At 43.7% G+C, this 12,442-nt stretch overlaps 1 protein-coding gene across 1 annotated transcript in view; it reads left to right on the forward strand.

Moving 5' to 3' along the window:
- Positions 1 to 5,249, forward strand: part of ACTR5 (actin related protein 5) — a 28,868-nt gene extending 23,619 nt beyond the window's left edge. The window contains exons 7-9 of the mRNA XM_081949361.1: positions 2,304 to 2,443; positions 3,632 to 3,764; positions 4,427 to 5,249. Of these exons, the coding sequence (XP_081805487.1) occupies positions 2,304 to 2,443; positions 3,632 to 3,764; positions 4,427 to 4,684 (531 nt within the window). The 3' untranslated portion in view covers positions 4,685 to 5,249. The remainder of the gene's footprint in view (positions 1 to 2,303; positions 2,444 to 3,631; positions 3,765 to 4,426) is intronic.
- The last annotated feature ends 7,193 nt before the right edge of the window (positions 5,250 to 12,442 follow it).

The following is a 12,442-nucleotide window of genomic DNA, read 5'->3' on the forward strand; positions in this document are numbered from 1 at the left end:
GAGAGATAATACAGTTTCAGTTTCCTCTGCCTTTTTAAATCTTTATTTCTGGAGTGAAAAGGGATCTGACAGACAAAGATACCTGGAAAATAGAGGGCAACCATAACAAGTGAATCATTTAATTTCTTGTTTCTGGGATAGGTTGGATCTATTCCCCTCATAGGCCTTTGCCTTTCAGCAGTCTTCTTGTGATTGTTTCTGTTTGAGTAGGATCACCTTCATTTTGCTTCTTCTAACTGCAATACTTTTAGGTCACAGTATTGCTGTTTGTGTTTTACCATTTTTAGCCATGGACGTCATGAGGCAAATGGGTTTTTCAGTTTCAGTTGAAGGGGCACAAATGTGTGTAGCAGTCAGAAATTCATTAGGTATAACTTTACCTTAGATATTGCAGTGGCATTAGCATTATTAGGCATAGTATTTTTCCTGCATGTCAGCCTTATGGCTGAGGATTTCAAAGGTTGCAATTATGTTTTAAATGCTGTATAAAACATACAGTGAATTTCTGCTTGTCACTCAGCTGTTAGCTTCCAGATGGCAAAACATATAGGATTTCAGCTATGAAAAGTTCCGCTTAAACTGGTAAGGGAGAAATTAAAATCATGCAATACTAATTCTACCAATATAGATTGAAATTGCCTTTTCCCAACTTACTGTTCTTCAAATATACTGGACTCACTTAATATATAGCCAGAACAGCTTTGAAGGACTTGCAATTCGTCTAAATCGTATTAAGATTTAGCCATAGCTTTTGTGTTACAAACTAGATCTTGTCAGTGCAATCCAGTTGTAGCATATCTGATTGCTTTTGGATCACACTTGCTGTGTTATATTTATTTGTATTGCTATTTGAAAGATAATTTAAAAAAAATATGTCCTAATTTGCCAAATAAGAGAGTGATATTCCTATATGCCCTGTGGGGAGAGGGGGCGACTAATAAGTTCAATAAAATAAAATAATAAAATAAATATGCAATTTTTAAGCTATAAGACCAGTTCTAGTACCTGTAGTCTTGATTCAATTACTGTAATGAGTGTAATCCATGCTGCTGAGTAATTTTTTGTTGCCAGACAAGAAATATTTATGTTATTGTTATATCTAATTTTCTAGTTATGTAAATACCTTATACAGGCTTACAATTAAAATAGTAGAAATGTTCACATGGTAAAGCTTCCCAATTTTCTTTTCAACAAGTAAATTATTTCAGTCATTTTATTAAATTACTGTACTGTACAACTCAGAAACAAGCCTGCAACATAATTTATCCTATCAATGCCTTGCAAAGTAGAGCAAAGAGATGAACTATAACATCATCATTATCACAACAGGTGAATCATCTTGTCCTATAAGGGAAATTTGATCTTTTGATAGGAGCCAAAATGAAATAAAAATCCATGGAGTTAATTTTTAAAATTCTTAGTGGTGTCTAATTATAAGCAGTTAAAGATGCTAATGAATTTGGAGAAATTATTATCTCGTGTAGAAGCCCTAGTTTCAACTATTTATTTCTACAGTACCACAACAGACATTTTAAAATATCATTCTTTCCGGCAAATATAGAAACAATGAGAAAAAAGAGGACTATAGCATGTGGGTGAAATACAGAAAGAACTTAATGCAGGCCTGGCTCTTCACAACATCCCAAATGACTAGGTAGAAAGCCACAGAAAGGAACAGTTCTCAAAGAGAAACCAACATCTCAGTCCGGTTCAGTGGATTGTGTTTTTCAAATCTCCCTTTTTGCCATCAGGTGGAATGGCTATGACTGCAAAAAGGCTGCACTGCAAAAAGAAAATCTGACATGTGTGAGGGAAGGAGATAAAATACACTGGAGCTTGACCAATCCAAATTTTAACTCTGATAAAGTGCTTTGAGAAGAGACAGTATATTCTAAATTCAAACTCAAGGCCCACAGGCCGGATTCAGCCCATGGGTTGCTTAGATCTGGCTTGGAAACAGCCCCCACCCCCAGTCTCCGTTTTTCACTGGCAAATAAAAGGAAGGAAAGATGAGCAAGGAAGGAAAAATAAAGAGGAGAAGGTGGAAGAAAAAATGAAGAGGGAAGGGAGGGAAAGGAAAGGAAGGAGATTATAATGAGGGGGAGGGAGGGTCTCAGGGAAGTCCTGCCTCAGCACTTGGCACCACAGGTTCCCTGACATAAGTGATGTCAATCTGGCCACCCCCACCATGGCCACCCCCAGCCTTCCTAGGTCAAACACAACCCTGATGCGGCCCTCAATGAAATTGAGTTTGACACGCCTGTTCTAAAGCATTGCTCTCCTGAATCTTCATGTTTTTACAGCCCGTGTTTAATCTGGCAGAGTATCATCAGCTCTTTCTTGGCACAGAGAGAATCCGAGTTCCTGAAATTGTCTTTCAGCCATCCCTAATAGGAGAAGAACAAGCTGGGATAGCAGAAACCATGCAGCTTGTCCTGGACAGGTAAAAAAAAGTGTTGTTGTTTTTTTTTACTTATTTGTTTTCAGATTAGCCGCCTTACTATTTTTTTTAAATAAGAGAAGAGGATTTGCATTTGCAGGTTCTGAGAAAGCCAAGTTACACATTAAGCAAAGCATTGTGGGTTAATATATGTGTTGTAAACTCTACCCCTATTACATGGGGTATATTTTCAAGAAAATATATAAGAGTAGTATAGAACTATATACTTGACACATTCGGTGACATCCTGCTCTTGTGTAACTTTAGAAAATGCTGGTCAGTGTGTTGCTGTCATAGTAACTGTATTTAAAAGTTGTGCTAGAACTGGATTAATGCTACACACAAAAAATGACCGATACCACAATCTCAGGCACACCATTCTTTTAAGTAAGGAAAGCAGGGGAAGAATGAAAAAGAGTTAAAACCTGAAGTTCGCTATAACCATTTATAGTTGTTAGTTGCCATTGCAGCTGACAAAGAAATTATTATTATTTTCCAGTTTAGTAAAAAAAAAATCTTAATTTTTCATCAGAGTTCAACAATTATCTGATCAAAGACTGATAATAGTGAGTTTCTTATATAGTGATTTTGAAAATATCTGTGAATTTTATTCTTCTCATACTGTTAATTTACAGAAGCTTTTATCATCTGGGAAGATTTTATAAATTAGGAGAAAAAAAAATCAAACTTTGATTTTTAAAAAAATACCTGTAGGGCTAAAAGTTGAGAATCAATATTTGTAGCAAACATGGGATGAAGTATGCCACAGAGGTGTGTATGCCACAAGAGTGCCACAGAGAATAGCCACAAGGATCCTAAGATCTGATTACTTTAAGGAGGTGCAGATGAGTGCCATGTTCCACCCTTTCATGCTCTTTAGTGCCTTTTTTATCTTCGAATTCTAAGCATTGCACTTCACAGCTTTATACTCTGGAAATCTTTGAGGTTTAAGCCAATCCGGGCGCCATTTAACTTCCTGAATTTTCAGCAATAATACATGAGCTTCACATAAAAATCTGAAAAATCTAGGTTAGGGAGGGTGGTTTAGCTTTTAGAGATGTGTATCATAGGTAAAATACTTCAGGGGAAAGGGAACTAAGCTATTGCTGGCAGATTCCCGGGTCAATAGTCAGTCAAAAATAAAACCTTAAATGTTTTAATAACACGGTTGGATTTTGTTTCTTTTTTAAGATATTCTAAAGATCAACAGGAAAAGCTTGTCCAGAATGTCTTCCTCACTGGTGGAAATGTGATGTATCCTGGAATGAAAGATAGAATCCAGAAAGAATTGCTTGAAATGAGGCCATTCCAATCACCCTTTCAGGTAGGGTATTGTCTTTGCCAATTGAAGGGGAAAATTCAAAAAGTTTTATATATATTGAAATATTCAGCGTTCCACCATCAGGTTATGCTCAGCTTTTGTGTTATATTATTTATGTATGTGCCAACGATCTCACCAAGATGTGACTCTAGCCTGCTATTAATACAGTTACTGGGAGTATGCTTCCTAAAAGAATTCAGTCGGCTACCTGAGGAAACAGATGGACCTTTGATTTTATCCAACAAGATAATTTTATTTTCAGAAGGTTTGAAACATTTGCTTTTAAATATATCCCACTTTCCTATTTATCAGTGTGCATACAGCAACTGACAAATACACAAATAATAAAAATGCAATCATATAAATGATGGAATGTTAAAAATCCATGCCATAGAAACCTGTTATATTTGCAGGAACATAACCACATATTTCAGAAGGAAAAAAAATTCCATAAAAATATTCCTTAAGGGGAGTCCCATAGACACCTCCCTAGAAAAGTGAAGACTGAAGAATTCATAAAGAGCCATTCTCATGAGAACCTATCTGTCCTTTCCAAGTAAGAAGCAGACATTTCATTCAAGAAAAGACAATTCTTGAAATTATTTCTACCAAATAGTTTTACTTATAAATTGTCTCTATGGTGTGATATTTTTGTTGCCATGCAGGTGCACCTTGCTTCTAATCCTGTTCTTGATGCATGGCATGGAGCTCGGGACTGGGCACTGGAGTACATGAACCGTGAAGAAGGCTGGATAACTAGGAAAGATTACGAAGAGAAAGGCGGAGAATACCTTAAGGAACACTGCGCTTCCAATATCTATGTGCCTATCCGTCTCCCAAAGCAGGCTCCACGGACTGCTGAAACGTCCGTATCAAGTAAAGTGCCAGGGAATGCCACAAACAGCATCTCTGAGCAAACGTGATATATATATTATTTTTGGACAAAGGTTGTTTGTTGCTTTCCAGAACTACAAGACAGTCTACAGAATTGGATGTGCATTTCAAAGACATGTATTGGGCATCTCAGTCAAGGTACTTCTACTGTATATCTAAAAAAGAAGGCATATATATATATATCAACATTTTCTGCCATAGGAATATATCTATAGATGATAGATAGATGATAGATAGATAGATAGATAGATAGATAGATAGATAGATAGATAGATGATAGATAGATAGATGATAGATAGATAGATAGATAGATAGATAGATAGATAGATAGATAGATATAGATATAGATATAGATAGATATATATAGATATATATAGATATATATAGATATATATATAGATATATTCCTATGGCAGAAAATGTTGAGTGTCCTATGTTTGTGGTTGCCATGGGGGAAAAAAGGACTCCAGACATCAGTTCTTGGTGTATAAGAAACAAAATGAATATTTCAGAGAAAATGCTTATTAGCCTAATTGAATCAAACATAATGTGTTTTATATTAATAAATTATTGCCAAGGTTGTTGGTAACATCACTTTCTTGTCTTCAGTTTATTTCATTTCATTGATAATATGTCAGCATAATAATTTCCAGAGGAAAAGTAACACTACTGAGTTTCAGGAAGAACAAAAGAATACACATGTACAGTATATGTGTAGCGAAAACAGCAGCACTGGTAATGCTAGTCCAGAAGAGGGAGCATTATCCAAAGAAAAGTGATATTTAGGAAGAACACAACCTTATCAGAATTACAGTTTTCATGGATGTGGAATGGTGCAAATGTCTATCTTTTCTAACATGTAGGAGATTTTTTAGTGAATTGGCATTATAATGATTCATAATAATCATTCTTATCTAAAAAAAAAAGAATTTAAACATGCATCAAATAAAGCTCCACTCTTGGTAGCCATGTAGTGTTGTCAGCAAACCCTAATCTCAATATCAGTTGTGACTGTAATGCTGTATGGCAGCATTCAAACAATGAATCAAGTTGTGCTGGGTTTACAAATCCCAGCATATCCAGCCAAGGGTATGACTTTAATTAAAGAAAGGTTGAGCAAATAATGGATCTGAATATAGACTAATTATTTATAGATTGATTATTTACTCTCTTTTTTACATTAAGCAGACATTGTTTCTTTTTTTTTAATTTGCCATGTTGGATTTCTTCTAATCTACTGGAAACCTAAGCATCACTTTTTCAAATAAGATTCATAGTTAAATGTTGATGAAAAAGTGTAAATTTAGCATCATTAGAGAAGGAAAGCAATAGGGATACAACCCAAATTATGATTTCTGGCATTCAATTCTTATAGTTCTCTCTAGGTAAAAGAAGAAAGCTATCTATTAAAAACAGTTATAAGGTTTTGCTTATATAAAATATTGAAGCTATTTCAGTTCCTTAATAGTCATATTCTTATATGATTTAGTTTAGGATTTGTTCTGATCATAACATTACTTTATTTGCTGTATTTACTAGTTTTTTCTCTAAATAACAGTTTCAGTTTAGATCTTTGATAATACAGTCAGGGAGACTCAAAAGATTTGATTTTTCTCTCTTCTTTTGGGGGCAATTCTAATTCCCTGGTTGTCTTTTGGAGTGCCCCCCCCCCCATCTCTATTTACTGTCTATCTACTTACTCAATGGATCAACAACGTTTCCTTATGCTAATCCTTAAAAATCTCATCATTTCAAACCTAAGCAGCAAAAGTCCATTAAAGGTTACAGTAAAGGATTACGGTACGTGATAACAATATGAGAGACAGTTTGGTGTGATGCAGGGGTGTCAAACTCAAGGCCCGCAGGTCAGATCCTGCCCGTGATGTAGTCAGATTCGGCTTGCGCGGCCATCCTGGAAACTGTAAGGGGCCAGCCCAAGTCACTTTGGCCCGGCCCACACCATCCTGCAGGACTAGCCTCCCACCCACTGCCCCACCCACTGGATACCCCTGGATTCTCTCCCAACCCCGCCCGGCCCCCACAGGCACAACACTCTCTTGTTAGTTGTTTGTATATCCCATTTAATTATAAAGACATCAGCTTGTTTCTTTTGTAGGCCCAGTGTAGCATTATTCTTGTAGCTTGACATTTTTAAAACAACTTCCAGATCAGTCTCAGTCTTCTCTATTAAAACCTGTTCCTCTCCCATAACTCTTGAATATGTTGAATGTTAAAATATTTTGCTCCATTCTGTATTAGATTATCTTGGGACAATTGTACGGTACACCTGAAACTTTTGAAGCTGGGCTTGAAGGCAGATGCCAGATTTGTTTTCAAGGATCTATTTCCTATTGGAATATATAATATACTTTAAACTTTCAATGTTAATTTTGAATACTGGTATCTAAAAATGAATTCAGTGCTCGGAAGAGGGAGAATGGCTTTTTTAGTTTTATGTATTTGTTGATTTATTTTTAACCTGCCTTTATTAATTTTATAAACATACCTAATACACCTTTTCTTCCTATTTTCTCCACAACAACCACCGCCCTTGAGGTAAATTGGATTGAGAGAATGTGATTAGTTCAAAGTTACACAACAGATTTTCATGCCTAAAGCAGGACTAGAACTTACAGTCTCCTGGTTTCTAGCCTGATGTTCTAACCATTAGACTAAGTTCCTGAGTTGGCAATGCTTTGATTAATAAAATGCCCTGTGGCAGCTGTATTTCTGTTGTACCTGTCTCTGACAATACACAATTTGTATTTTCACTCCTTTCCAAATTAGGCATTCCATAATTCTGGGTCTATTAGGGTTCAGCATGTCCACATAGTTGTGGAAGATTCGTAATGATGAGGAATGTAAATTCTTACATTTTCCAGTAGAGTAGAGGGAGGGGTCACATGAGGGTTTTGTCACAGCCTGATTGGTCCATTAGACTGAGGGAAATTCTTCAACCTTCCTCCTTTCCCATTGGCTCCCAGTTTCCTCTCAGTCTTTTGGTCCAAGCACTGTGTATTTTTGGCTCTTAGGTAGGAAAGGATTGTTTAAAATATTTATTACAGTTTTTATTAACTTAATTGGATTGTAATTGGATATTCTAAATTCATAGGCTGCAGCCCAGGAGACAGTCTCCCTGTCCGGGCGGTTGGAGAGGGCCCTGTGGGGCAATCCTATTCCCCCTCTGTGGGCCAAGAGTCCAAACCAGTCCCCGGGTGTGCGGGGGTGTCGGCCTCTAAACGGCAGCTTTGGGGCTCGCAGGGCCACGTGTAAGCCAGCCTTGCCGGCACCTGGGAAGTGCGCGAAGAGCTCCGTTTTGCTGCCTGACTCAGTTTTTGCCGCTGAGTCAAGCCGCGCTGTCCCTGGCAGTTAAAGGGACCGCGGCAGCATTTGGTGCCTGCAGGGGCTTGTAGAAGCCCCACCAGGTCTGAAGGAGTCGCGGCGCTTTAAATTTAAGCCGTGGCATTTTAATCAAGCCGCAGCAGCATTCCAAAGGATTTTTGAGGCTAGATTGGGTTCCGGCGGCCATTTTGGAATGCGCCACGTGCGCAGGCCACGAGCAGCCACGTGGGAAGTTCCCACTGCAGAGACTCGTGAACAAAGAAGGGCTTCAGCAGTTCGGAGGCCAGAACATGGAGCCTCAGCATTCTACCCAGAAGCAAGTGTTTGAAGACAAGTGAGTGGGGCAATGGCAGCTCAACCTGAAGCAGGCCCTTCTCAGGCTCCAGAGGAGACCCTTATGGAGGGTGGAGAGGCCCAGATGGACAGGCTCAGAACCAGGGCTGCTACATCCAGGCCCCAGGCTGCCCAGCGCTCTTCCAGGGCAGCCACTAGAGATGAGTTGAGGAGGCAGAGGGCCTTGGACAAGGCTGTGGCCAGGGCAGAGAAGCAGGCACAGGCTTCCAGGCCCAGATCTAGATCCAGGTCCCCAGTCAGGCCTCCTTCAGTTCAGTCAGGTTCTTCTCCTATGGGGTTCAGTCCCTCCTCTCCTTCAGTCTCCCCAGTTAGGTCACCTAGGGGCCCCAGACTAGCAGTGTCTCCTTCCCCCCCAGCCTCTCCAAATCCAGTTAGGGGGGAGGAGGCGGATCCATTAGAGGGTTCTTCTAGATCCTTTCATCGTACAACCAGATTAGCTCCTCAGGATCCTGGTCCCTTTCAGGAGGATCTTGAAGACTTAGAGCGTCTGCCTGAAAGCATTAAGAGGCTTATCTCAGCTACCATCTCTCGTGGCATCACACAAAGGGATAGGGTCCCCCATTCCAGGACCCCGGGGCTACTCAGACAACACCTCTCCAGGGCCTCGTCCCCGTAAGTTGTGAGCGAAAGCTGCACCCGAGGGGAAGACAACTACAATGACGGGTTCTCTGAGGACGAGGATTCCGCCCCTCCGGATCCCCCTTCATCCTCGGCCTTGCTCCCACCAGCAATGTTTAAACCACTCTTGCACAAAGCAAGGAAGACCACTAAGATTGGGACTGGGGACCCCACAGTTCGCCCCTCCAGGGATCCCAATATGGCAATGTTCTCTAATACAGCTACGAACGAGGCAAAAATTCCAGCCCTTCCCTAGTTCTTGGAGGTTGTTAAAAACCAGTAGTCACGTCCCTCCAATTTTTCTAACCCAGGCAGTAACGATCGCCGTTTCTACAATGTAGAACAGATCTTTGCCCAGGCGCTCCAGCTGCCCAGCATTGATATCCCAACAGCAGCCTTGGTCTCCTCCTCCCCGGTAGTCTCGGGAGATGCGGCTGATAAGATGAACCCAGAGGACAAGCGGGCGGAGCTAACATTGCATAAAAATTTTAATGCCTCCACCTGGGCAGTCAAGTCAGCGGCTGCCGCTTCCTATTTTAACCGTACTACAGTGATGTGGCTTCGCCAGCTTCAGGATCACATTCCGATCCAGGATGAGCGTCTGCATCAAGACATAACTAAAATCATAGCAACCTCCCAGTTCTCGGCAGACTCAACCTTGGATGTGTTTAGATTTGCCTCCAGCGCCCTGGACACCTCTGTCACTTTCCGTCGCCTACTGTGGCTCCGCAACTGGCAGATGGACAATAAGGCTAAGTGGGGCCTGGCGGCGGCCCCCTATTCAGGGCCAAATCTCTTTGGGGAGGTCCTAGATCCAATATTAATTGAGAACAAGGATGAGAAGAAGGTCCTCCATTCCAATGCAAAGAAAGCGGAGGCCCGCTCGGCCTCTTACCGCAGGTCATCCTTTAGGGTTCCCGATCAGGACCACCAGCAGAGATACAATTCCTTTAGATCGGATAGGCAGTACTCACGTCCCTTCTATTAGGACCTCAACAGGTTCCAAGGCCAGGCCAGACGGCCCTTTTGAGGGGGGGGCGCCCCTTCCACAGGGGAAAGTGACTCGAACCTGTCCCTTCCCATAGGCGGCCGTCTAGCAAGTTATGCGGATCAGTGGGACGAGATCACCTCCAATGCCTGGGTCAGGGCCACAGTTCAACACGGCCTTCGGCTAGAGTTCCTCTCCCCTCCCCCGAAGCTCTTCAGAACGTTCCCTCTCTCCCGGGACCCAGAAAGCCGGCGCCTGATGGATCTCACCATAACACATCTTCTCGAGATCCAGGCGATAGAGTCCGTGCCACCCGCAGAGTGCGGGTGGGGCCACTACTCCAACTTGTTCGTGGTCCCGAAGAGCTCGGGGGGCTGGAGGGCGATTCTGGACCTCAAGTGCCTAAATCAGTATCTGGTTTACAGACGCTTCAAAATGTCTTCTCTAAAGTCCATCCTCCAGGGCATCCGTCGGGGGGATCATCCGGCATCAATAGACCTGACCGAGGCCTATCTCCACATTCCCATCCTTCCATCCCATCGCAAGTACCTGAGGTTCTCATTCGGGGACCTCCACTTCCAGTACTGGGCCCGCCCGTTCACAAAGTTCCTGGCAGCATTGGCAGCTCACCTGCGCACGGTGCCGGTGAGACTCCAATGCTACCTCGACGACCTCCTAGTCCAGGCGAGCTCCTGTTCCCTAGCGTTAGCCAACCTTCAGCTCACCATCCAATGTCTCCAGTCCCTGGGATTCTCCGTGAAATTTGCCAAAAGTCACCTTTCCGCATCCACGTGAATCCTCCACCTAGGGACAGTTATAGATTCAGTGTCAGGAGTAGTCTAGCTCTCCCCGGATCGGTTGGCCAGCCTCCGGCGTCTGGCGTCCACGGTCCGAAGAAATTGATCAGTTTCCATCCTGACCTTGTCTCAGCTACTTGGCAAGATGGTCTCGTGCATCGGAATAGTCCCGTGGGCCCGTCTCCACCTGCGAGCTCTTCAGTGGTCCCTGATCCCCTTCCAGAAGAGGAAGATGAGCAACTCCCCCCAGACCATTCGTCTTCCAGCAGAGGTCCGGAGGTCCATCCAGTGGTGGCTATCACCGGCACTGCAACAAGGCTGCTCCTTCTGGGAGCTGGACAGGGTGACTGTAAGGACAGACACCAGCCTCTTCGGTTGGGGGGCCATCATGGGCTCCAGGATGGCACAGAGCCGTTGGTCTGCCTCAGATCTCAGGCACAACATCAACTGGCTGGAGCTGAAGGCGGCGCATCTGGCCCTCCGACAGTTCAAGGACCTGATGCAAGGGCGACATGTGCTGCTGCTGACGGACAATGTTGCCACGAAGGCATACATCACCCGTCAGGGGGGCACTCACTCTCGTGCTCTCCGGCTGGAGGCTGTGAAGATTGGCTCCTGGGCAGAGAAACATCTTGCCTCCCTGGTCTCGGAACACATCTCGGGGGAGTCCAACCACTAAGCGGACTGGTTGAGCCGAGCGACTCTCGACAACGGCGAATGGCAGCTACTGCCCGTACTGTTCCAGAAGATATGCCAGAGGTTCGGTACCCCACAAGTAGACTTGTTTGCCATGCCTGCCAACACGCAGCTGCCGAGATTCTTTTCCTGGTTCCAGACACACACGGCAGAGGGCACGGACGCCCTCCGGAGCAAGTTGCCCCCGGGCCTTCTGTATGCTTTCCCTCCCATTCCCCTCATCCCGGGGACAGTCAGGAAGATAGTATCAGAGAGGGACCACGTTATCCTGCTAGCCCCCTATTGGCCCAGGAGACCGTGGTTTGCGGACCTGGTTCAGTTTTCAGTTTCCCAACCATGGAGGATTCCTCGAGAGGAGGTCATTCTGTGTCAAGGGGTCCTGATCATCCGGAGCCCTAGTGGCTCCACTTGACTGCCTGGCACTTGAATGGCGGATCTTGAGGGTCCAGGGTCATAGAGACAATAGACAACCCGGATCTATAATTCCACTTGGTCTGTGTTTGTTAGGTGGTGCATCCCGCTGGGACTCTCTCCCACTAGGGCCTCGGTAGCCAACGTCCTGGACTTCCTACAGAAGGGTATGGAGGACGGCTTGTCTCACAATACTCTTTGCAGTCAGGTGGCCGCTTTGTCCACCGTCTTGGGGGAGAGGGGTCCCACTCCCTTTCTCATTCCTCCCTAATTAAATGCTTCCTCAGAGGGGCGGCGAACCTCAGGCCACCCCCTATCCATAGATTCCCTACATGGGATCTCCCTCTGGTCCTTAGGGCATTGATGAGGGCTCCCTTTGAGCCCCTCCGTACGGTCCATCTGAGGTTTCTTTCCCTGAAGGTGGCATTCCTCGTGGCTGTCACGTCAGCTAGACGGATTTCGGAATTGGGGGCCCTCTCATCCAGGGACGACCTCTGTCTGTTCCATCAGGATAGGGTGGTTCTTCGCCTTGATCCCACCTTCCTTCCAAAGGTGAACACCCCTTTCCATAGGGCGCAGGA

The sequence above is a fragment of the Natrix helvetica genome, assembly GCF_964273705.1.
Source record: "Natrix helvetica genome assembly, chromosome: 3".
Taxonomy (NCBI): Eukaryota; Metazoa; Chordata; class Lepidosauria; order Squamata; family Natricidae; genus Natrix; species Natrix helvetica.